A 25,038-nucleotide genomic window follows, 5' to 3' on the forward strand; every position below is an offset into this window, starting at 1 on the left:
ACTGTCCAGCCAAGAAGGGAGGAATGGTAAAAAATATTAGCAGTATGAATTTGAAGTATAATTTTTTCTAAACTCCTGAGAAAAGCTGCGTTCTCAGCTCCCTTCCAGAGGTGGGCAGGAGTCTGCTACCTGAGGCCTTCACTCCCTGGATGGCTCCGGTGCCAGCTGCCTGCCCCTCTGTTTACTGTTCTGGGAGGTGGCCCAGCCATAAAAAGTGTGCACAGCCTGCCTGCCTGCCTGCCCTTTGCTCCTGGGGCACATGACAACAAGGCATGAGGATCCCTTTGGCACACGAGCCCCTGAAGAGCCGCAGACTCTCTCTCTCCTCCTACTGGTGGCCTGGGAGTTGTGGCTTCACCGAGGATTGTAGACAGGGCAGGCAGGGGAACCAGGTAATACCAGGGAAAGGACCAGGGTTCCAGGAGCACAGGAAGAGGGTTGGCAGGAGGGTGGCTAGCAGTGAGTGAATCTAGTTTTCTGATCTTCAAAAACATTTGCCGTGTGACCCTGGAGTAACTGCTTCCCTTTTCTGGGCCTTGTTTACCCATCTGTAACACTGGAGAGCTTTTATCAAAAAGAAATGGCTCTAGTCAAGGAAATTTGGGAAGTCCTGCAGGCACAGCCCTTCTGGAAGAGGCACAGTGGTTCAATGGCACATGAAATGCTCCGACAAGTCGCACAGCAAAGAAATCCCTTGAATCTTTAATCCAGCATTCCCCAGGCTTCACTTCCCAGGAACTCCCTGCTAGCACCTGCCAGCACCCCACTGAACACCCCACTCTGGAGGTGGGGTGCTGTGGGCTGGAGTGCCATGCTTCAGCTATGACTCTGTTTAGTAACAGGTTTTCTCAGATGGCCCGGACTCCAGCTTGACCACTTCTAAGCTATGAGGCTTCAGGCAAGTTACTTAGCCTCTCTGAGCCTCAGCCTTTTCCCATTGTCAAATGGAAATAAATAATCTATCTCAGAATTGTGTTTAGCACAGGGCTTAGCACATAGTAAAGGCTGGGTTTCAACCACCTGCTCCCAGAGCTGTTGCATCCTCCTGTGAGAGACTGGCAGGGCTGACTGATGTTTTAACTACCCCCACCCCTGATGCTGAGGACAGATGGTGGCTGGGACGATCTGAGGCAAGACAAGCCTGTCCCCAGCCACAGGAAGACCTCTGCCTGGCAGGAGGTCAGTAGGCAGGTCTGAAAAACTGGGTGACCTATAGCTGCTATCCACGTGGGAGGTTAGGGGGTTGGGTGGTGCCCACAGGTTGGGGGGTACAATCACCTGTCAAGTGGTGTGAGTGCCGTGAAAAAAGAAACTTTTGTTTAAGATCACTTCCAAACAATGCCATGGGCTGCCTTGTGAGGTACTGTGTCCCCTGTCACCTAGATGCCTTCACCAGGGGCTGGTGTGTCATAATGGCTCAGGAAAGGGACCCCTCACGTTCTGTCAGACCCTGTAGCCACCCTAATGCTAAGAAGTGCTCCAGCTTTTCTGTCAGGAATGGCTGATGTGGCTTCTCTTTTGCATATCATGATTTTATGCTCCCTCCTGCCCCCTGTCCCCCGGGGGGCAGGCCCTGCATTGGTGCTAGAGATTCAGGGACCAGAGAAAAGTCAGATCTGGCTTGGCCTGGCCTGGCCCCCAAAGGCCCATGGCTTTGTCCCGAAAGCCCATGGCTTTGTCCCCAAGGCACCTGGCCTGGTCATGGCCTCTAGTAAACCAAAAGCATGCATGTTAGCACCATGTTTTGCATGTAATTTCCTCTGTAGACCCCTCAAGCCGTGCTGAGAACCTAAGTTTTATGGAGGAGCCATCTCATCATTGACTGCTGAGAGATTGGTGTTGACCCCACTCCAGAAAGGACTTCTTAGCTCAGGGTTCGGAGTAGAGTGTTCTCACACAGAAGTTCTCCAGCAGCCCAGTGTTTGTGTGGTTGTGATGGGGACAGAGGACTGTGGCACTCCAAGGAAACCAGCCTGGCTCTGGGCAGATGAGATGCCCAGCCAGTGGAATGCAGGGCCTAGTCCTGCACAGCAGGCCCAGGGCGGCTTTAGAGAGCAATCCTGTCCCAGCATGGCTGCTCCGGAACCACCTTCTCTGAATCACACCAGATGGACTAGCAGTCTGGATCCTCATTTTTCAGTCGCCACTCACTGGTGTAACAAAACACGTGCTCTACAGCGATAAGTCTGAACATTAAAGCAAATTAAGAATGTTTATTTATATGCATTTAAAAATATCTCCCTATGTAATAAAAGGAAGTACATCTTCATCTAACACTTTCCTTAAATTAGGACACATCTTCACTTCTGGTTTGATGTGATACCAGGAGAGAGAGGGTTGGAGAGAGAGAGAGGGAGAGAGAGGAAGGGGGAAAGGGAGACGGAGTATTCACTGGTTTGGATTCCTAAGTAGTTATTTTGCCAAGTAGTACCCAGACTTCCAAGGATGGGGGAGAGGAAATTGTGGAGGTAGCAATTGTTTAACATGCTTGGTAGCTGAACTCGTGGTGGTTAGTTCTCTGATCATAAAACTGGGGTTTCAATGGGTAAATGGACCTATGTGGACAATGTCTTCTAATGGGGTTTTGTTTGTATTATAAAGCACAGACTCTTCCAACAAAGGCTGTGGTGATGGGGAGAGGATGGCAGAAAGATGTGATCGGAAGGCAGAGGCTGGGTGGGTCAGACTCCTAGATGCCAGGCCTGACCCTGCCTCTACTCCGCAGAGTGATTTTGCAAAGTCCTATCTCTTCTGGGCCTCAGTTTCCCCATCTGAAAGGCATGGGCCTAGACCCGTTTGCACTCACAGCCCCAGTGACTACTGCTGATGTTCAGTGGTCACCCAATGATGTGTTTGCTTGAGGAAAGCTCAAGTCCGAGCTGTGTTCCTTCCCCCTCCCGCAGGGATGGCTCCCCCCAGGGCTGGATCTGGGAGGAGCAGGTACTGCTGAGAAGAGGCTATAAAGAAGCCAGTCTTCCAGGGCTCCAGAGCCAATGCCTCGTCTCGAATCCCTCTTCATGTGGTTCCCTGTGCCTTCCATAGTGTCCAATGAAACCCCTGTGCCAATGGGAGGGGTTGTTCAGCAAAGCTGCCTCCTGTCCTATGAGAGATGTGGTGACAGGTCCTGGGGAAGGTGCAGGTGGGTACTGCCTGGCCTCCTTGGATTCAGGAGCCCTGGCTTTTGCCTTTCCCCCGGCATAGCCCACAGCCCTCTTGGCTATGTCTCCAAAGCCCAGAGAGTGAGTGCTCTGTGTGGCTTCAATCCTCTGAGACAGTTTCCTCAGGTGCCCAATGGGGGTGCACAAACCTAACTTCCCAGGCTGTTGGAAATAATTAAAAATTAGATATTAGATATGAGTTCATCTAATGCACACAGTAGGGCTCAATGAATGCTCTTTCCCTTCATATTCATGGCCAAGGGGCTCCTTCTTCCTGGGTCTGGAGAGCCCCTGGTCTGCCCTGTGAGGCCAGGCTTCAAGGAAGTAGTAGCTGGGTGGGACCTGGGAAGGAGAGGTGGGCCAGGGACACGCCAGGCCCTCTATTTAAGACAATGCTTGGAGTTAAACCCTTCCCTCCTTCCAGGCTCCAGGAGTATAAGTGGCTGCACTTATAATACTCACTCTCCCCAAAGGCCTCCCCATGTGGGCTGATGGTACGGCGACCCTATGATTTAGTGTCTGAGCTGGGGCACTTTTGAGAGTGAAAGGGGCACAATTTGTAACACATATTGTAACGTACATGCCAGGTCCACTAACATACACTGGTTCAGTCCCACAAACGAATGCATGTATAATCACTCGAGCTAATCATTTCCCATCCTAACCACTGGCTCACTGGACTCTCACAACACTCTGAGAGCTCAGCCAGGCATGGGCCGGTTGGTGGTCTATTTTACAGATGTGCAATCATAACATTCCCAAGGTCATACTGCTGATGAACAGGACCCCAGGTGCTCACGATCTAAGTCACAAACCACCACCACAACAGTGGCACTTGTCCTGTCCCTTCTCCTTGCCCAAACCTCCCTATGTCACTTTCATCCCAAGGAAAGGAGAAGTGCTCAGGACCACCACTATCCTGGAAGGTCCACGAGGTCTGCCTCTGTCACTGGTGTCACTCACTAGCTTTGTGACCTTGCATGAGTAGCTTAGCTTCTCTGTGCTTCAGTTTCCTCATACCATCTGCCTCTCTAGGTCACTGTGTTGAGAAAATAAGATCTAGCCCGGGATCTGGCATACTTTAGGTGCTCAATAAATATTGATGGATTGGATAATTGGATAAATATCTGCCTAATGGCTTTTGTTCTTTTGTTGACAGGAGTGGGCAATTCACAGTCGGGTCAATAAATGTTAACTGGGCCCCTATTATGTGCCTGGCTCTGTGCTAAATGTTTTCTATGCATGATCTCCCTGAATTCTCACATCCTTATAAAGAAAGTAAGATTTTTATCCTTATTGCCCAGCTGGGGAAATAGAGACCCAGAGAGGGTAGGTTTCTTGCCCAAGGTCACGCAGGAGACGGTGACCGAGGCCTCCAGATCTTCCAGGGTTTCCGTCGCGGACTCCCCCCACACACACACCCCTTACGTGCTTGGCCCCTCCAATCGCAGCCTTGCGCGGGGGCGCGCATCCCCCCCCCCCCCCCCCCGCTGTCTGTCCGTCAGCCGTCTGTCTGGGTGTCTACGCGGTTGCAGCGGTGCGCTCCGCCCCAGCCTCCGGCCCCGCTTAGGGAGAGGCAGGCGTTAGCAGCGCCCGGCCCGCGCCCCACACCTGCAGCCGACAGACGGCACCGCCTGCGCCCGCGCACCCCGCAGCGTGTGAGCCGGAGCCGCCGGGGCAAAGGCGCGGCACCGGCCCGCGGCACCGGCCCGCGGCACATCTCCTGCTTCCTCGCTGCTCTCTGCGCTGAAGGGAAGCCAAGCCCCAGCAACCAGCCCTCCAAGATGAAGAAGCTCCAGGGAGCTCAACTCCGTAAGGTAGGGCACGAGGGCGGGCTGGCAGCTCACCTGAGGGAGGGGTGCAGAGGCCCGCTCCCATCGAGGCCCCGGGAAGGTCGGGTGGGGGACATCTGGACCCAGCTCAGAGCTCTGCGGGGGGGGGGGGGGTGCAGGCTGAGCTGGATTGAGGGAGGGGAGGAGTCTCTGTCTGTGCCACCCCACACCACCCTATCCCCCGCTGGCCGTGGGGTTGTAGTGTGTTGGGGGCTGGGGTTCACTGGGCCAGGTCTTGCAAACAGGTGTCTGCAGCCAGTCCCCAGTCCTCCACCCATTTTCCCCCGGGCTGGTTGGGGGGTGGGGGGCGTTAGAATAACTGAGCGCCAGCCTGAGCTGTATACTAATTTCAGGGTAGGTGGCGGGGGCTTCTCCCTGGTCCTCATCTGTGCTCTCTGCACTCCAGCAGCCTCTGCCAGCCAGCAAGGACCCAGCCTTTCCTGCCCGTGCTCCTGCCTGGGGGGACCACCACCTGCTTTCTCTCCACTCCCTCCCTTCCTTCTCCTGGCAGCTTTAGCATCCCTGCTAATACCCCAGACTGCCTCTCCGCAGGGCAGAAGGAGGCAAAGGCAAGGAGGGAGGAACTTGGAGACCCAAGGGATATAGGGGGTGGGAGCTGGCATGAGAGAGGTGGGCAAATCTGTGTGTTCCTGGGGCCCTGGGCCCAGACCTCACCCCCTCCCCACCTTGTCCTGTGGGGTTGGACCTCCCAGCCCAGTTGCGCGTGCTTGGGGAGGGAGAGTATTAGGGCAAGTTTTCTGGCTTTTGGCTTAAAAGTACCAGTCCCAGCCAAGGAGTCAGAACTCCAGGGTACAATTTCTGTAGATGCCACTTACCCTGTGGCTTTGGACAAGTCCTTTCTCTAACCCGGACCATTGTTGGTCCATTCCCAGTGTTGGAGAAAGAAAGCAGGCCCCACTGTCCAGGACGGGGATGCAGTGAACTCACAGGGGCTGTGTTGTTGACTGCCCCCCTCTCCCCGCCCTTCCCCCATCTCCTCTGCATTAATTCAAGCTTTCTGCCCTTGGGCAGCCGCATGGAACCATTGTGATCGTAGGTCCTTCTTATTCCTGACATGAGTGACTTCTTGGGGCCATTTGAGGGTCTCTTGGATCTTTAATCCTGCCCACTTCTTTTCCATTCTCCTCTGTCTCCTTTCCTCTCCCTCCTCACAAGAGGCCCTGCCCCTCGATGCCATAGGGCCACATATGCAAATAGCCATGTTTTGTGAAGCCTTATTGCATGTAATCCACCAACAAGGTCTTATTATCCCCACTTTATAGATAAGGAAAACCGAGGCACAGAGGAGTGCAGCTTATTGCTTTCCTGAAAGTGGACTAAGCAACCTGGGACCAACAGAGCAGGGGTGGGGCTGCCTAACCTCAAGGTCCCCTCCCTTGGCCTGAAGGAGAAGGGGCAGGGAGGTGGGAAATGCCAGGTATCAGCAAAGGAGCAGCAGTGTTCAGAGATGAGCAGTGGGCTGAGAATCAGGGGACTGGGTCCTGGTCTTGCTCTGCCCTTAACTTGCTGTTTGACCTTGGACTAATCCCTTGCCCTCCCTGAAACTCAGTTGCCTTATCTGCACAATGATGAAGGTGGACTCCAGATTCCCACTGTGTCTCTCATCCTGAGGAAAGTATGAGAGCCTTGGCTTGGGCAGTCCTACCTCTCCCAACCCCTGGTATTGCTGGTGACCTACATCTACTGGTCTCTAAAAGAGGGGGTGCAGGCCTGCCAAACTCAGGTGTGTTCCTGTGTGACTCTGGGTGGGGAGTGGGGGTGATGGGGTGGAACCTTACATCCAGGTGGAACTGTGAAGCTTCCAGCCCTGCCTCATTGATTTGGTTGCTTTCCTCTGTTTCCTGACGCGTTCCATCTTCTCTTGTGCCAGCCTCCTGGGATTCACCCCATGGTGGGGTTGGTGGCTCCAGGTGGGCTTCGAATTGGTTCGGCTTTGGAGGACCCCATCCCCTGCCCCTGTAGCAGAAGCAGGCTTCCCTCTGGTGGGGGGAGGAGGGAGACCAAGAGCTGGCAGCATCCTGCTCTTGGAACTCTTGTCACCATGGAAACAGAGTCGGGACTGCTCTGTGAACATAGAAAGGGCAGCAGCTTCTCAGAAGGGATCAGAGGAACCTCATCATTGTGCCTTCCTGCCAGCTGGTCTGGATAGGGCTGAGGGGGCGGGGGGTGGGGGGTGTGTCACAGGGTGACAGGCCTGCTTCACCACCTAATACCAGTGTCAACCGGCTGCTCCCACATCCCTTCTGGAGCTCACCTGGGAGGGAGTTGTTCCAGAGGGATGATGCTCACCCTTTGGGAGAAGCCTTTGGGGGAAAGGGTGGGTTTCAGATAAGTGGGAACAGGTGCTACCGTCAACCCAGCATGTCTGAGATCCCAGCTAAAGAATCGCCGAGCACATATTTGTTTCAACTTGGGAGCCCAATTACTTGAAAAGCAGCGTTTTCATGCTCTTCACTATTGTCACCCTCACCCATCATCATGCCAGGCTGTCCTTGTCACCACTGCTGCTCTGCTCAATAGCCAGCCTCAGGTGGGCTCACCCCCATGGTCGCCACTATCACTGAGAGTCAACCCAACACTGTTCCCTGATTTCTGCCACCTGAGCCCATTGCACCAACCCTGTCACCGCAGGCAGACACCTGCAACCTGTGACACTTGTACTCTGCGTTTGCCATCTTCATCCCAGCGATGCTCATATGACAAATCCCGAGCAAAGCCTTCTCTGTCCACCACCTGATTTGTGTGTAGACACCCACTTGGGCTGATGCCAGGAAGGGCATTTTCAGGGGAAAACACAAACCTGGTCAGTAGTGATTTCCTGACCTGGTCCTCGACCACTGCAAGTGTCTCCAGTGAAGTCTCTTTGGTGACTCTTGCCTCACAGACCATCAGAGTCAGAAGACTATAGATAGAGATGGTCTAGACCTGCATTTCCCCCAAGTATATCCCAGCCAGCCAGGTCCTTGAAACGCTGTTCTTAAATAGGATTGGAGAATACTGTCTATTCCAGTCCCTATTTGGAGAGTCACAGTGCATATTGGTCCATGAAAGGACCTGACAAGTCCTATGGAAAAAAAACCTGTTTTACCTCATATTAACCCAGCTTTTCCCAAACACTTTTGAATCAAGAATCCTTTGTTCCACCGAACACCTATGAACATCACAAGGGATGTGTTTTTGGAAACACTGGTCTATCCAATCCCCTCAGTGTCCAGATGGGGAAACTGAGGCTCAAAAGACTCTTTCCTAAAGTCGTACGGTGAATTGGCACAGACCTGGAACTAGAATCATGGTCTCCTGACTCCCAGTCCAGTGGAATCACTGTTTTCCTACAACCATTCCTCAGGGGGAAGCAAGGAGTCTTTTCTTCTCTCTGAAAACCATGGGCGTTAGTTGATAATTGGCCTTCTTTGTAGTTCCATCCTTCGCTGCCATAGGGTGAGACTTTCAGAAACAAGCAGGAAAAGTGTGGCTCTCCCTTTTTCCTGACCCATTCCTGCAGTCACTGCTGGGAACTGCTCTCAGACTCTTAGGTATCATCCGGGTATTTTTGGGGCTTCATTCGCGGCCAGAAGTCCAGGAAGCTCATGGACATGCTAGCTCACATCCCTCAGGACCAGGAAAACAAGCAGCTGGAGGAGGGCCTCCATTTCACAGCCCTAGCCTGAAGGGAGAATGCCCAGTGGACGTCCCTGCCCTCCTTGAATCACAGGAGAGGCCCTTCGGGACAGCTGGCCTCCATTCTCCGCTGTGCATGCGTCTCTCCTCCAGTGACAGGAAAATTACGACTTTCTGAGACAGATCAGTGCTTTTAAGTAGCTTCTTCGTGCCCATGAAGTAAAATTCACATTTCTCTGTGGACCCCCTTGAATATAAATCTCATCCCTCCCTCAGGGGAGCCCAGGGTCCCTCCAAGGGAGGTCCCTCCTTTTAATGCTAAGGGTTCCTAGCTCCTTCCACTTGTCCTCACGTAACCGCCTTTCCTGAACAACCTCCAGTCTGGCCACCTGCCCTTTGGACACGTTCCATACTGTCGATGTCTTTCTTAAAATATGGTGCCCAGAATGGAGTAGCAAAACTTCAGCACTGGTATTTGAAGGCAGGAATTTCAGTATCAGGAAACCCTGGGCTCGAGACCTAGCCAGCCTTGGAAAAACCTTGGGCATGTCGAGATTCTTCTTTGACCCTCAGTTTTCCCCAAATGAAAATGGAGCTCAGATGAGTACTTAGCTCATGGAGTTGTTCTGAGAATGAAATCAGGTCATGTGAGGAAAATGTTTAGTGCAGTGGGCACATAGTAAATGCTCAATGCACGGTAACTATTAAGATCGTCTTCATTATCACCGTCGTCGTCATCATCCAAATAGGACCCTCCCTTGATTTGACCTCTGTGTCAGCCAAACTAAAATCCAGGTGGCTTTCTCGGTGCCTGAGCCACCCTGCTGGTCTTACAAGTTTGCAGTCATCTAGAACCCCGAGGAGCTCCTGCGTATGGACCAGGTCAGCCCAGATGAGAGAAGTTCATCATCTGAACGAATAGAGTCTCTCTCGTGTAGCCCTATTCAAGTCCCTGTGGTTGTTTGGGGGGTCACAGTTCCAGCCTAGCCTCACCTTTGCTCTCTCTTACTGGCAGCCTGTCACCGCAGACCTGCTGATGACCCCCAGTGACCAGGGTGATGTAGACCTGGACGTGGGCTTTGCTGCAGACCGGGGGAACTGGACGGGCAAGCTGGACTTCCTGCTGTCCTGCATTGGCTACTGTGTGGGCCTGGGGAACGTCTGGCGTTTCCCCTATCGAACCTACACCAACGGAGGAGGTATGGGCCTGACGTCCTGCCTGAGGCGTGGCCAGGTGATGGGCCAACCTTCAGTGTGGCCTCAGCCACTGTCTCCTATGTGACCTTGGGAAGAATTAATTGAAAGTGGTTTATAGCAACCTGGGCCTGGGAGGAGGAAGCTCAGCTGCCTTGTCCCTTTTCATTACCCGAGCCCCTCCTGCCTCCCTCTCATCTTCAGCATGGATACCCACACACTTCTCTCCCTAATCCTTGGCACTTTCTGGGCCCTGCGTGATGGGCAGAGGAGTGCCTCTGCTTCATGATCTCCCACCAGTGATCACTGTGCTCTCAATATTCTCCCTACCCCCACCCCCACCTCCTCCAAAACCTGGCTCCATCCATCATTCCTGCTTGTGAATCTTCAATCTGTCCTCCTCTCCTGGCTCCTTCCATTCTGACTGCAAACTCCAAATCTCTCCCATCTTAAACAAGTTCTCTGTTGTCCTTGCTTCTCCATCAAGTAACCGTTCTAAGCCTCATTAACAGTAGCTGAGGTTGAGCACTCCCCATCTGCCAGCCCCAGGCTTGGTGCGCTCCATGCCTGTCTCATTTAACCCTGATGACAGCTCTCCTAGGTAGGCACCGTTGTTCTGATGAGGCAGCCGGGGCTTGGGGAGGCCAGGCTCCTTGCCCAACGGCACACAGTGGCCAACCCACCATTCCACCCCAGGACTAGCTCCTGCAGAGCCAAAGCATGCTCACCAGCACTCTCTATCTCTCATCTCTACCAAACTCATTCAAGAAGCACAAATTGGCAGGGCGACCGAAATCCAAATGAAACTAGATGAAGCAAAGACAAGATGAATTGATACGACTGGAAGTGTAGGAGTGGAGCTGGCCTCTGAAACTCCAGGAATTTCGTAATACCCACAGTTCTCTCGAACCAGCCGTTGCCCCAGTTCCCGAGTCCTTTTCTCTCTGAGTGCTGACCTCATTTTTTCCGGGACAGGCTTCCTCCTTGCACTTGGGGTTAGGGATGGACAGAGACAGCTCTGGAATGACTTCATCCTCAGAACTGCTCTCTCTGAATGAATCTATATAGCATGGCTGGGAATATCTCTAATTGGCCTATCCTGGGATATGTGCCCGTGAGGGGGTGGGCAGGGGTTGGCTGGTATGATTGGCAACCCCTCCAAAGCCATACGGTGGTAGGCAGTTCTCTAAAGGAGCTGGCTGCCTATATGAAAAGAAAGGGGGAAGGGGTTGGAAACACGGGACCACAGGTAGCAGCCCGGAGCACATGACGTGGCGCAGGGAGGGGAGAGGCAGGGAGCTTGGAGGGTTGATTTCTACACTGAGGAGTTTTCACTTTCTTCGGCAGGAAATTCACTCACTCATGTATTCACTCATTCAGGCTGCTTTCAGCCCAGCCCTGGTCTGGGCACTTGGGCTACAGAGGTGAGTGAATCCCGCCTCCCCTTGGTGCTCAGAGATTAATGGTATAAAAGAAGACAGTCTCAGTCCACACGAGAAGTGCCCCATCAGGTTGCAGGTGGTATCCGCCGGTCGGTCGGGAAGAGGCTGGGCTGGAGCTGGGCTTTAGGAAGAGCTGACACACCTGAGACTGCTCACCTGAGACTGCCCACCCTCCCTCCTCCTCGCAGGCGCCTTCCTCGTGCCCTACTTCCTCATGCTGGCCATCTGTGGCCTCCCCCTCTTCTTCCTCGAGCTCGCTCTGGGCCAGTTCTCCAGCCTGGGGCCCCTGGCCGTCTGGAAGATCAGCCCCCTCTTCAAAGGTGAGACCTCTCTGGTCCTGGGGTGGTCTGGGCCTGGGGGAGGCAGGGAGGCTGCCCTGTAACCCCCAACCTCCAGGCAAAGAGGGTCATGAAGCCCAGAAAGGGATGGCTCTCCAGAAGCCACACAGTCTGGCCCACGGGAAGGCTTGGCCTAAGGACAGCCCCCCACCCCCCACGCCAGGTGCCGGCGCGGCCATGCTGCTCATCGTGGGGCTCGTGGCCATCTACTACAATATGATCATTGCCTACGTCCTCTTCTACCTCTTCGCCTCCCTCACCAGCGACCTGCCCTGGGAACACTGCGGCAACTGGTGGAACACGGACCTCTGCCTTGAGCACAGAGGCTCCAAGGACCGCAATGGGGCCCTGCCCCTCAACCTCACAAGCACCGTCAGCCCCAGCGAGGAGTACTGGAGGTCAGGCCCCCCAGGCGGCAGCTACCTGTGGGGGGGGACAGGGGCAGAGGGCAGGAATGAGCCTGTGTCCCCAATGGGCCCAGCGTGCACCTCGAAGATGCTAGTGTTAGGTGTACCCCCTAACACTAACCCCTAACCCCGGCACTTCACCTGAACAGCTGTGTGACCTTGAACAATTTATTTGGCTTCTGATTCTTTATGTTAAAGTGGGTATGATAATAGTATTTCAGAGGGTTGGCGGAGGATTAAAGGAATGATAATAAAGGATTAAAGGCATATAAATTGCGCCATCCAGCCTGTTGGATAGTAAGTGCTCAATAAATGCTAGCTGATGACAATAACGATGCTGGTGCTGCTAACGGTAATAGGAACCTTTTAGAGCCTCAGTTTCCTCCTCTGTAAAAGGGGATAATAATGGTCCTCACTTCATAGGATGTTATGCAGTCCCTCATTCATTCATTTTTTTCAATCGATATTTATTGAGCACTGACTATACCTATCAGTAGGTAAAGCACTTAGCACAGGCCAGGACCGTACATAGTAAGGGCCATCTCTGGTTAGTCTAATAGGAAATACAAGACTATAGTCGAATAAGGGATTGTTGTGAGAATTACACAAGGTAATGCAGGTAAAACCCTTGTCACAGAGCCAGTCTCATTGCAAGCCCCATGAACGGTGAGTGTTAGGACGTGACTACTCATCAGCCTGTCCCGAAGCCCCACTCTATAACTGAGAAAACAAGGCCCGGAGGCTTGCTCGGTAGTTGATGGGAGAGGCAGTACTGGAACCGAGTAATCCTGATTCCTGATCCGGTGCTGGAACATTCCACAGTAGCCTGGTCCTTGGGTAGAGGCCATTGGTTGACCAGAGGACACACACCAGATACTCCCAACTCTTCCACTGCAAAGGGTTCCTCTTAGGAATTTTCCCCCAAATGGGTCCCACGTCTTGAAATATTTTGGTCTCCAACCTGCAGTTCGTTCATTTGTCCACCTGCAGTTCGTTCATTTGTCCATTTAAAGTCCATCCAGAATGTGTGCACCTGCTGAGAAGCGTGCTTGGGTGTGCAGCTTAAAGCCAAAGCATGTGACATGGGGTCTAGCAGCTGCCAGGGGGCTCCATGGAGGCACCATGACCCCCTGCACCAGCTGGGGTGCAGGCAGGAAGCAGAGGGCCCTCTCACAAGGCTTCACCAAAGGGAGTTCAGTGGAGGGACTTCACAAAGTCCCTTTGTGTGGAGGAAATCCACACAAAGAGGTGAGGCACCAGGAACTAGCAAGATGGTCGGCCGTGACCCCCCTGAGCCAAGGAGGCAAGCAGAGGGACCTGTGGTACTGGAACCAGAGAGCTTTGGAGTCTTGGAGGAGAGGCTGCCCAACCAGATCTGTGCTGCGGAAGAAGGAAGTCACAGCCAGGCCCTCTGATGGCATGCGTGTGTGTGTGTGTGTGTGTGTGTGTGTGTGTGTGCAAATACCCCGACCCCTCACTCCTCCCACGCTCCAGTCTCCTGCTGCCACCCCCCACTAGCCAGACCCAAATGGAAACTGAAGAGGAAGGCAGCCTGGGTGATGGGGTCTGTAGAGGCCACTCTCCTGGGTGCAGAGCTGGTCAGAGGATGGAGAGGAATCAAATGGAGACTAGCCAGGATCACCTCGCAGGCTGGCCGCGGCTTTCCTCCATGTCAGTGGAGCGTGGCAGCGTGACCAGAGGACACTCAGACCTTCGTCTCTCGCAGCCGCTACGTTCTCCACATCCAAGGCAGCCAGGGCATTGGCAGTCCCGGGGAGATCCGCTGGAATCTCTGCCTCTGCCTGCTACTCGCCTGGGTCATCGTGTTCCTCTGTATCCTCAAAGGTGTGAAGTCCTCAGGCAAGGTGAGGCATGAGAGACCTCAGAAGCCTGAGGGACTGGGAAGGGGGGAGGGCTTCCTGGAGGAGGCAAGGCATGGACTGAGCCTGAGAGGATGAATACACTTCAGCTGGGAAAAGGGAAAGAGAGAGGACATGGAATTGGGGAGGGGACATTGCCTGAAGGCAGATGTGGAGGTAAGGATGGACAGTGACTAGGCTAGTTCACTAGACTAGAAACTTGCCAAGGGCAGGACCTATCTGTTATTAGAGTTTGTATCCTCATCCAGTGCTTGGCACTTTAAAGAAGCTTAGCAAGTGTTTCTTGAATGTTTGGAGGCTGGCTATATGAATCAGGACTGTTTGAGATCCAAGTGACCAGAACCCAGTTGTCACAATCAATTGAAAAGTCCAGCGGATGTGCTTCAGCCCTGGCTGGGTCTAGAGGCTCAGTTACTCTTATCAGGAATGTAGTTCTTAAAGTCTCAGCAGTTCTTTCCTCCAGATGGGTTTCCTCCTCAGGCTTCATTCTTCATGTGGTTGCCGCAGAAACTCTAGGCTACACCTTACCCGCTTAGTGAAGGTTTCTCACTTTCCCCAGTTTGCGAAATCCTAGAAATGAGCCTCGCTGGGTAAGCTGGGTTGTGTATCCACTCCTGAACCAGTCACTTGGGCCAGGAGGGTGGAATGCTCTGCTTGGCTGGGCCTGAGTTGCACGCCCACCCCGGGAGCTGGGAATGGAATCGGCCCCATCTAGGGAGAGTCAGGAGACTGTCATCTGAAGAAGGTCAACAAGATGCTAGGCAGACAGAGCCACAGATGTCTACTTTAGGTTATGAAGGTGGGCAGGCCGTAAAGCTGTCTCGGGAGGACTTGGAAACCTGAATGGTTTACTCAATCACTTGTTAAGTTGAACCTGTCCCTTTGTAAAATGCTCAGAAGTGTTGTCTGCTTGAACAGAACCATTAAAAGAAAGACTAGAAAGCCAGGGTAGGAACCATTTAGAAAGAGAAGTACGGTGCAAGCCAAGGCAGTAAGGAGCCTGAGACTTGATGAGCCTGAGTCTGCTGAGCAGGTGGCTGGAGGTTTGGGAACGAGCAGAGACAGGGCAGAGGGGAGTTTGGGGATGTCCAATGTCTGATGACCATGCTGGCTGATGACCATGTAGGGTGGGTTTGCTGGGGGCAAGTGGACATGAGGGGCACTTTTAACTTTCAGGCAAGGGGTGATGCTGGCCCGGACCAGGCCACAGTGGAGATGGATTTGGGACAGCCCTGGGAAGCAGTGACAGGACTTTGCTGGTGGGATCAATGTGTGGAGGGAAGGAAAGAGAAGCATCATGGATGATGGCTGTTCCCGGCTTGGGTTACCCAAAAGTGGGGAGGCAAGGTAGTAAGATGGGGATTTCTGGAAGAGGCGCAGGGTAGAAGAAGTCACCCCTGCTTTCTGTCTCCACTTATCATCTCTTAGGTGGTGTATTTCACAGCCACGTTCCCCTACCTCATCCTGCTCATGCTGCTGGTCCGAGGAGTCACCCTCCCAGGAGCCTGGAAGGGCATCCAGTTCTATCTCACCCCCCAGTTCCACTATTTGTTGTCTTCCAAGGTGAGACCCTTGGGCCTGGGGTGTGGAGGGAGAGATCAGTCCTGAGCTGGGAAGTGGGGGAAATGGGGAAATGGGGTGGGGGACATGGGGTGAGGGTAGGAATCCCCCACGTGGTGAGCCCCTCGTACCAAGTGCTGCGCTTGGCATTGTCTTTCGTTTCTTATTCTTGACAATCCTATGAAGTAGACATTATTCTCCCATTTTACAGATGAAAAAACCGAGGCCCAAAAGAGTTAGTGCTCAGCTTAAGGTCGCATGGCTAGGGAAGGAAGGAGCTGGGATTCAAACGCAGATCTTTCTGACTCTAAACCCCAAGGAGGGCATTAGTGATAATAACGGTAACCACAGTGGCACTGACAGATATTTCTTACTTGTTAACGGATGACTATGCCTGACCCTGCTTTAGCATTTTGCGTATAAGGGTCCATTACAAATAAGGGACCTGAGGCCCAGAGAGATGATGTGGCTTGCCCAGGCTATACAGCTAGAAAATAATAGAGCTGGGATCCAAATCCAGGTCCCTTCGACTCTAAGGAGGAAGTTTGGGGTTACATGGGCTATTGTCCAGTGAATTTACTGAAATTTGTACACAAGACACTATTTCCTTCAGAACTAAACCAAGCTTAGAGAGTGCCTTCTAGATCCTAGATGGGGAAACTGAGGACCAGAGAGGGGAAGGGACTTACTCAGGTCCCACAGCGTAAGTGTCGGAGCTGGGTTTGCTCCCGGCCCACGTCACTTTGAGCCAGGCCCTGCCCCCTCGCCATCCCTGGACCTGTTGACACGCTCATGCCCCACCTCTGTCCTCCTCTTTCCTTGGCCCTCAGACACCATGGTGTGCCAGTGCCTCTCTTTGCCCTCCCTCTGCATCCTTCCTGCCTTAGGTGTGGATCGAAGCTGCCCTTCAGATCTTCTACTCCCTGGGTGTGGGCTTCGGGGGTCTCCTCACCTTTGCCTCCTACAACACGTTTCACCAGAACATCTATCGGTCAGTGCAGCTTCCTAGACCCTGAGGGCCCAAGCGGAGAGGAGAGGGGCTGGCCAGGGAGGGCTTCATGGGAGGAGGCCGGGGCCGGCTCACCTGGCCTGCACCCGGACTTCTCCCGGCAGAGACACCTTCATTGTCACTCTGGGTAATGCCATCACCAGCATCCTGGCTGGCTTCGCCATCTTCTCCGTGCTGGGCTACATGTCTCAGGAGCTGGGTGTGCCTGTGGACCAAGTAGCCAAAGCAGGTGGGCAGGCTGCCCGGCCCTGGTGGGTGAGGGTGTGTGTCGGCACAGCTGGGGCTGGGCAAGTGAGCCTTTGTGTGGACCCGCAAGGTTGTGGATGGGTATGGTGTGTGTGTGTGTGTTTGTGCGTGTGTGTACGTGTGCCGGCATGTGTGCATGAATGAACAAATTTCTGTATGAGACTGTCTTATGCTTTGTCCCATCTTAGGAACTTGCCTTGCTTGTCCAAATGAGTCATATCCTGTGTCGAGAGATGTCTGCGTGCAAGTGAATCAAGGGTGCAAATGATCTTGTAAATCAGTGTCTTGTGCCAAGGTGTTTAAGTACGTGTGTTAATGCAATAGTTTGTGCAAATGGTTGTGTACGTGAGTGCATTCAAATGAGATGTCATATTTGGGTCTCATGTTTATCCATGTCCTCATTATTAATTCATTTCTTTTATCAACTTACATTTGCTGAGCACTGACAATGTGCTGGCACGTGTCCTAGGAGTAAAGCAAGTATCAGAAGTGTGCAGTTAGTGTACATCTCTGGGTTTGCCCAAGTGAGTGGCAGCAACCGTGTGTGTCTGGGTATGTATGTGGGGGCCTGCTGCGTGCCCAGGCTGCTGACCCCGTGTGCCCTTGGCCCAGGCCCCGGCCTGGCCTTTGTTGTCTACCCGCAGGCCATGACCATGCTGCCTCTGTCACCCTTCTGGTCCTTCCTCTTCTTTTTCATGCTGCTGACGCTGGGCTTGGACAGCCAGGTGAGCCTAGTTGGTGCCAGTGAGTGCCTCATGGCGTGTGTGACGTGTGTATCTGAGCGTGTGTGAGATGTGTGCCTGTGTATCCCTGTGTATCGATGTGTGATATGTGTGTATCCGTGTGTGTGTGTGGTGGAGGCAGAACTCTGACCTTCCTGCCCCCTCCCTCCCAGTTTGCCTTTCTGGAGACCATTGTGACAGCTGTGACAGATGAGTTCCCATACTATCTGCGACCCAAGAAGGCTGTGTTCTCTGGGCTCATCTGCGTGGCCATGTACCTGCTGGGACTGGTCCTCACCACTGATGTGAGTGGCTTTGCAGGCAGGTGTCCAGCGAATGGGGCTGGGGAGACACCTGTAGCTTTGTCTGGCTAGGCTTCGCACTCTCCGAGCCACCTACTTCTTCCTCTTTGGGAGGAAACTAGCCCACCTCAGACCCTCTCTCCCGGGGTAGCTTGGCCTGTGACCCAGAGTCCTGGCTTTGCAGTATGAAAGACCTGGGTTCAAGCCTCATGCCTGCACTTGCTGAGTGAGCTCAGGACAAGTGGCTTCACCTCCCTGAGTTCGTTTTCCCATCGATAAAATGGGTGTCTGCCTCTAGGGTTGTGAGACTCAAATAAAATGATGTATAAAAAGGCTTGGCAGGTACAGTGGTACACTGTCATCAGCTTTCTCACCTGCTGGCCTGGCTGCTGCTTGCCTGGAGAAAGGGCTACAGCAGGGAGCCAGGCAGTGGCCGGGAGACCCCAGAGCTGTGACTTGTGTTCCAGGGGGGCATGTACTGGCTGGTCCTTCTAGACGACTACAGCGCCAGCTTCGGGCTAATGGTGGTGGTGATTACCACATGCCTCGCGGTCACCCGGGTCTATGGTGAGAGGGGCCGGGGGAGGTGGAGTTGCGGCTCCCCACCCCCAGCGGGAGGTGGGAGTCTACCCTGGAGTCCCTCTGCAACTGGGTCCCTGGTCCCAAGGGCCAGGGTTTCCTGTGGGGGCCACTGGGGTGGAGCAGGGGCTGAAGGTGGGGCTATCCCCTCCCCTCCCCTGCACAGGCATCCAGAGATTCTGCCGGGACATCCACATGATGCTGGGTTTCAAGCCGGGCCTCTACTTCAGGGCCTGCTGGCTGTTCCTGTCCCCCGCCACGCTCCTGGTAACTGCGGCGGGAGCAGGGCTGAGCGCAGGGCCCCCTGGGCATTCAGTCTGGGAGGGCTGCCCTGGCCCGGAGTACACCTGTGTCAGGCCTGAGGGTTGGGGTGGGCACCTGGACCCTGGCCTACTCCCCTCCCCCTTGGTGCCCCAGCTTTAATAGCTATGTTTGGCCTCGTCCTGAGTCTGGTTGGCAAAATGAGTGGGGCTTTCTCAGGCCTCTGGGCCTTAGGGCTGGGGCCGTGAGGCTTTCCTTTCTCAGCCTCGGGTTTGGAGCGGGTCAGGCAGAGACCACCTCAGGAATGAGGGTGCTTCAGAACTGGGCTGGCTCAGTCCTGGTCATTGAGTGAGTGTAGGGCAGGGCTAGCTTAGGCCTTAGGACTGGGCTATCTCAGGCACTGGGTATCTCTGGGCTGGGCTAGCTCAGGCCTTGGGATGGCCCTGGCCTGGGCGCTCTCAGGTCTGAGGGGAGCTCAGACCTGGGCTATCCCAAGACCTGGGGCCGGCTCAGGCTCACTGTGATGCTGGGAGCCCCTCACCTGCAGGCCCTGCTGGTGTATAGCATCATCAAGTACCAGCCCTCAGAGTACGGCAGCTACCGCTTCCCAGCCTGGGCGGAGCTGCTGGGCATCCTGATGGGCCTGCTGTCCTGCCTCCTGATCCCAGCCGGCATGCTGGTGGCTGTGCTGCGAGAGGAGGGCTCGCTCTGGGAGGTGAGTCGGCCACACCCCTGCCTGCCCCCAGCCTTCCCAACCTGGGCCCACCTGCTAGAAGAGCAAACACAGGCACCAACACCTTCTCCAGGGCCCTGCAGGCTTCTTTTAACCTAAAGAGCAGTTTTTCTAACCAGTCTGAGCTATGAATCATCTTAGACCTGCTTGGGCTGTAGAAGGTTCGGGGGGCTGGAGTCTTGTCCTGTGGCCCCCCACACCACATGGGGTCTCTGGAGGGGCTCAATTCAAAGCCCACCGATGTCAGCCAATGCCTTCTAATCTTGGGGAAAGGACAAGGGACTTGCCCAAGGTCCCACGGGGAGTCGGACAGGGGTCAGGACTTGAACTCTGCTCACCAGCCCAGAGCTTCCTTATGGAACTCGGGGTCAGAAAGCAACATTGACGGACCCCAGAGGGTGAGCTGTCACCAGGAGCCGTGCTGTATGTAGTCCGTGGGTGACCTGGGAACCTTGCCCATGGCCAGGTCTTTGTGGAGAGACCCAGAAAGCATCGGGCGCAAGCTGTTGGGCACAGGGATCCGCAAGCCTCAGAAGAGGGAAGTAGTGACCCTTGGTGGGCCAGTGGACGTGCTGTTGGTGCTGTGTGATCCTGCCCCTCTCTGAGCCTCAGGGAGCCTTCTGTATACTGAGTCCTTCACATCTGAGGCTGTGGGTGTGGAGTCCTCTGGTGGCAGGAGGCTGTCATAGTGAGCTGAGCTGAGTGACCCTGCTACGCCCCAGAGAGAGCCTGGGGACCCCACTCCCTACCCCCCACATTCCATCAGAGGCGTGCCGGAGCCAGTTAGTACTGCCTCATGGGAGACAGTTGTTAAACCTTCGATAGCTCGAAGGTGGCATTGGTGGAACTATTTACAGCACTGAAACTGGCTGCACATCAGGCCTCTGGTGCTCCCCCACCGCCTGTCTAGCCTGCTGACCAGCACACTGCTGCCCCCACTTCCCATGCAGCCCCACTGCCCCTCCGCTGTCACCAGGCTTTGAGTATGGGGCCGTGCGAGGCCCTGGGCTAAGGACAGTGCACACATTCTCTCCCACGGGCTCCACTTCCCGTTGGCTGTCTTTCCTCCTTAGGGGATCTGGGCCCCTTCTCCCTGGCAGGGAGAGGGCTTTGAGAATGTGACTGAAGGAAGAAGGAACCCTAGAATGTCCAGGTTTAGTCACCATCTCAGTCAGCGCCCTCCTTCCATGGAAACTGGGCCTCGGAGAGAGAACGGTCAGACATCAGTCAGAACGAGGCTGGCCATTGGCAGCAGTCAGTTCTGACCTCAGGTCTGTCCGTTCACAGCTCTTCCCCAAAGCTTCCAGCTCTTTAGGACTCAGCGTTTAGGGAAACGGACCCAGACTGGGCTTCTGGATTGGATGCCACGTAATCATAACCACAGCTACCGTTTCCTGGGCCTTAGCCCACACCCAGCACCCTGCACAGCAGTCCTGTCAGGGCATCAGGAGGCCTGAGTTACAGATGAGGAAGCACAGCTTCAATTCTGTGCCCAAAGGCCACCCAGCCTGTGAGTGGCAGAGGAGGAGTCTCATCCAGGCCTGGGACCAGGGTGGTTGCAAGGACTAACGCAGATGATGTGGGAAGGTCTTTGCCAGATGCCCGGCCCCAAGAAGCACTCCGCGAGCGCTGGCTGTTTTCACCACTGTCTTTGCTTTGCCACAGAGGCTCCAGCAGGCCAGCCGGCCGGCCATGGACTGGGGCCCGTCGCTGGAGGAGAACCGGACGGGCATGTACGTGGCCACACTGGCAGGGAGTCAGTCGCCCAAGCCACTGATGGTACATATGCGCAAGTATGGGGGCATCACCAGCTTCGAGAACACCGCCATTGAGGTGGACCGAGAGATTGAGGAGGAGGAGGAGTCTATGATGTGAGCAGGACGCAGGCGGACAGGAGGCCGCGCCCGGGAGCAAAGGCAGCTGCACCCTCTGTGGCCATGGGAGGCCTGAGGCTGTGGAAGGTTGCCATGGTGATGCCAGTCCCCAGTGCAAGTCCCTCTTTGTGGCCTCTGCCTCTCCTGAAACGTCTGTCTACCCCTTTTGCGCACACACACACACACACACACACACACATCCATTCAAAGTTGAGAATGATCCAGCTCAGCCCTCACTTTGCAGGTGGATGAACTGAGGTCAGGGAGGAAGATTTGCCCAAAGTCTCATGGCAGAGGGGACTGGACCCCAAGCCTCCGGACCAGACAGCTCCCTTTCTCATATGGCAGCTGGCACCACCCCCTCATCCCTGTTCAGGCTTCAGCCCCCAGCCTTTTCTCGGAGAGCCTGCCTCCCCACAGCCAGAACTAGGCAGGGCCGCTCAGCACCGCCCAAGACCCACGAGGCTCCAGGCATCGCCGGTTAGCAAGTCAAGTGGCAGAAAGATCCCTGTGGGTTCACGTGTGCAGGCCAGGTTTCCTGAAAGAGGTAGGACCGAAGGGCCCTGAAAATGGGGAATTTTGGAGAGAGAGAAGAAAAAGAGGGTAAGGGGCTGACACAGCCCAGATGTGGAGGTCAGAATGCAGCCCCTGCCTCCCCTGGGGCTAGGAGGAGGCAGACTGCCGAAGGCAGACACCTGTGGCATAGGAGCGGGGAGAGGTGGGAGAAATAGGCATTACCAGGTTATACCAGGGTTCAGGTGGGAATGGAGAAGGATGGGGAGGAGAGCCAGGGAGGTGGGGTGGGCAGGGGATTTGCATGATCTGGTTGTGCTTTAGATAGAATGTCATTCTTGGTCAGTGCATGGTGGACGTGGAAGGCCTATGGAGAACAGGCAAGAGGGCCTGGTAGCTTGAGCTGGGGGTGGGGGTGGAGACAGAAGGGGGACCCCGCACTTCGAAGAAGGACCTTTTGTGAAACGAGCCCTGAGCTGATCAAGACAGAAGAGAGAGAGAGGCCTGAGCTGCACAAGCTCCGGAGATGGGAGGGAGAGGTCATAGTCAGGACCCAGCTCCCCTCTCTTCCCTTCTCCCTGTCCTCGTGGACCTCACTGTGTCCTCCAGCTCCAGGCGCTGCCGGGAAATTGGCCTTGGCTGTGGACGACCAGGGCAACTAGGAAACTTGGCGATGGTTCACACATATAGCTGTGTGGTTTTGATGCCGCTCACTCTGCTCCAAGGGTCCCTGGGCCCGGGTATAAGGGTGGAGGCAGAGAGGAGAGGGCAGCTGACACCCCAGGCCTGTGACTCGAAGCCTTGGTATGGGGGGAGCTGCCCTGGGATCCCTTCTTCCCTGAGAGATGGGGGTGGGGTGTGAAAATGCCTGAGCAGGTCTCCTACACATGACGTTCTCCAGTGGAGCAGGGCACCCACGTGTAGCCGGTCCAGCCTCTGTACCCCATCTCTCTCCTGGTGTCTTGCCAACCCATCTGTGTTCTGTCAGTTTATTGTTAATAAAAACCAATGAGGTCATTCTCCTTACCCTGTCTCCTTACTGCTGAGACCCATGAGGTGGGCAGCACAGGGCTTTCCAGCTCCCATTTTACAGATAAGGAAACTGAGGCTCACCAGCATCCTGTGCTGGCTCGCCTGGCTTCTGACACTTGCTCTGCCATTTCTCTGTGGCAGTGGTGGGTGGGTGGGGCTGAGGAAGGATGATGAAGACGATGAGGAATGCCCTCAAAGACCTCTTAGTTGCCCATTATACATATGGCTAAACCGAGGTCCACTGAAGTTTTGAAGGTTACCCAGCTGAGGCAGGCAGAGCTGGGGACAAACCAGGGCACTCAAGCATCCCCCTTTCCCTCTCCAGCTGTTCCCCAGCCTTCCCTGCAGGTGAAGATAGAGCTGGGAGACCAGGGTTGGAAGGAGTCAAGAGTTTCCCAGGCTGGAAGAATTTCCTGGTTTTCCCCACCCCCTCCTGGCAGGACCTTGACATATAAAAGAGCCCAGAGCCTTTCAAATGCAAGGCCCAGGTGTTTGCAAAGGCTTTGATTGGGGGTGGGAGGGAAGGGCCACTGCATGCTGCATGTTTTGGATATTAATAAATTTCCCCTAACAAAGAGCCAAGCCCCCTCCCGCCCCTTTTTGTTTGGGGCTTTAGGTGGGGAAAGAGAGATGGGTTTGCTAATTTGCAGAGGATGTAAGAATGGTTTCACAATTCAGGGTGCTTCTTCCCACACCCAGGGGGCAGGCTCCAGCCTTGCTAACAGAGCCCCTGGCGCCAGCCCTTGCAGAGTGGCCCTGTCCCCAGTGCCTCTGTCCTGGGCTCTCCCTACTAGCTTTAGGACAGACTCCAGGCCCTGGCCGTGGCCTTGCACGTGCTCACCCAGCCCTGTCCTGGGAATCAGGAATGGGGGATTCTAGGAGTCTCGGCTTCTGCCTGGATTCTGAGGCTGCATGCGACTGGAGGGTCCTCAGAGTCTATGGACACCCCCTCTCCCCAGCTTTACGTCCACCCGCCTTACCTCCCTGCGTTGCATCCTCCTCTGTCTCCTTCCCCCTGCTCACCACCCTGCCTCTGGGCCTGCGGTTCCTGGACTGCCCTCCCTGGCTCAGTCCTCCAGGCTGTCCTGCTTTTCCCATTTCCGCTGCTCCCAGACAGCCTTTCCTGCCACACCATCCTTCTCCCTCTGCTGCCTGTGCCATCTCCTAACTGCTCCCATCCTGGTCCTTTCGTTGACTTCAGGTCTCTCTGGCTCAGAAAAGATCCCAGCCAGGCCCCAACTGCAAGTGGGAGCTAAGTGGGGACCAGGGATCCCCAGCTAGACGACTCCATGACAACACAGTAGGCACCTGAAAGGGAACATCAGCCATGTCTGAAGTAGAACTCCTGTCAGGAGCCGTAGACTGTCCCAGCAGGTGACAAACTCCAGTACCTATAGGGCCAGGCAAGGGAACCCGGGTAAGCAAAGCTGTAGTTAGGAGCAGGACAGTAAGTGGTAACTGATTCTTAGTGAGTATGAGAGACAAGAGGGAGTGGTGGGGACTGGGGTGAACTAGAGAAGAAAGCATACATCCCTTAAGGGGGGGGCTGCCCTCAGAAGTGTGGGCCCAGATTGCCCAGATATCCCAGCTTTTTAAGAGAAGTTGGAAGTCTGAACTCTTATGAGAAATTTCCTATTTTTAAACATGAACAACCAATTTAACAGGTGTCAAACAGCATGGCTCTGTTAGGGCCCCCATCCGTCTCTGTGCAGGCCAGACTGCTGGGCAGACCTAAGGGATTAGCAGTCAGTGGGGCAGGGCTTGCCCAAGGTCCCATGTGAGAATGTGCTGGAACTGAGGCCAGGCCCAGGGCTCCCTACCCCTACTCAGTGCTCTGCTCTCCTCCCCTTCTCAGCTAATATCTATGTTCATGGACTCTTGACCCTGGGAGGCTGGCAGGGAGCCCTGGGAAGCAGCATATGTGCCTGGCTGGGGTGTGGTGGAGGGTGCCCTGGGGCCCTCATTCCCCTTCTGGGACTCATCCGAGAAGGCGTTCTCTTGGGCAGTGCTGGAAAGTGCTGAGATGGGTCACTGGACTATCTGTAGTCCCTTCCAGCCTATAATCTGTGAGAGCAAACGTGGTGGGGGAGGGGAGCAGAGCGAGGAGGGGTGCATTATCATTAGGGACAGCCATATTCCCCAGGTTAAGTGAGAGTCACCAGGGGTCACAGGGGTCACCTTGGTGTTTGGTCCTCAGGAGGCCTGTCCCCCGTGTTCCTCACCATCGCCCCAGCCCAGTTCATCCCTGCGTGGGACCTGAGCAGGCCCAGGCTCCTGATCCAGCGTCTTCCCACCCACCCACGGGAATCCTGTCCGT

General features: G+C 54.8%; 1 protein-coding gene across 1 annotated transcript; it reads left to right on the forward strand.

Annotated features, from left to right (window-relative positions):
* Nucleotides 1-899: 899 nt before the first annotated feature.
* Nucleotides 900-22,700, forward strand: SLC6A7 (solute carrier family 6 member 7). Its single transcript, XM_033096219.1, has 14 exons — nucleotides 900-4,975; nucleotides 9,645-9,828; nucleotides 11,454-11,585; nucleotides 11,767-12,001; nucleotides 13,737-13,875; nucleotides 15,319-15,453; nucleotides 16,338-16,441; nucleotides 16,564-16,688; nucleotides 17,318-17,430; nucleotides 17,601-17,732; nucleotides 18,197-18,296; nucleotides 18,475-18,575; nucleotides 19,117-19,284; nucleotides 20,968-22,700. The coding sequence occupies exons 1-14, from the start codon at nucleotides 4,943-4,945 to the stop codon at nucleotides 21,175-21,177; spliced, it is 1,911 nt and encodes a 636-aa protein (XP_032952110.1). The 5' UTR covers nucleotides 900-4,942; the 3' UTR covers nucleotides 21,178-22,700.
* Nucleotides 22,701-25,038: the final 2,338 nt, after the last annotated feature.

This window comes from Rhinolophus ferrumequinum, chromosome 24 (genome assembly GCF_004115265.2).
Source record: "Rhinolophus ferrumequinum isolate MPI-CBG mRhiFer1 chromosome 24, mRhiFer1_v1.p, whole genome shotgun sequence".
Lineage (NCBI taxonomy): Eukaryota > Metazoa > Chordata > Mammalia > Chiroptera > Rhinolophidae > Rhinolophus > Rhinolophus ferrumequinum.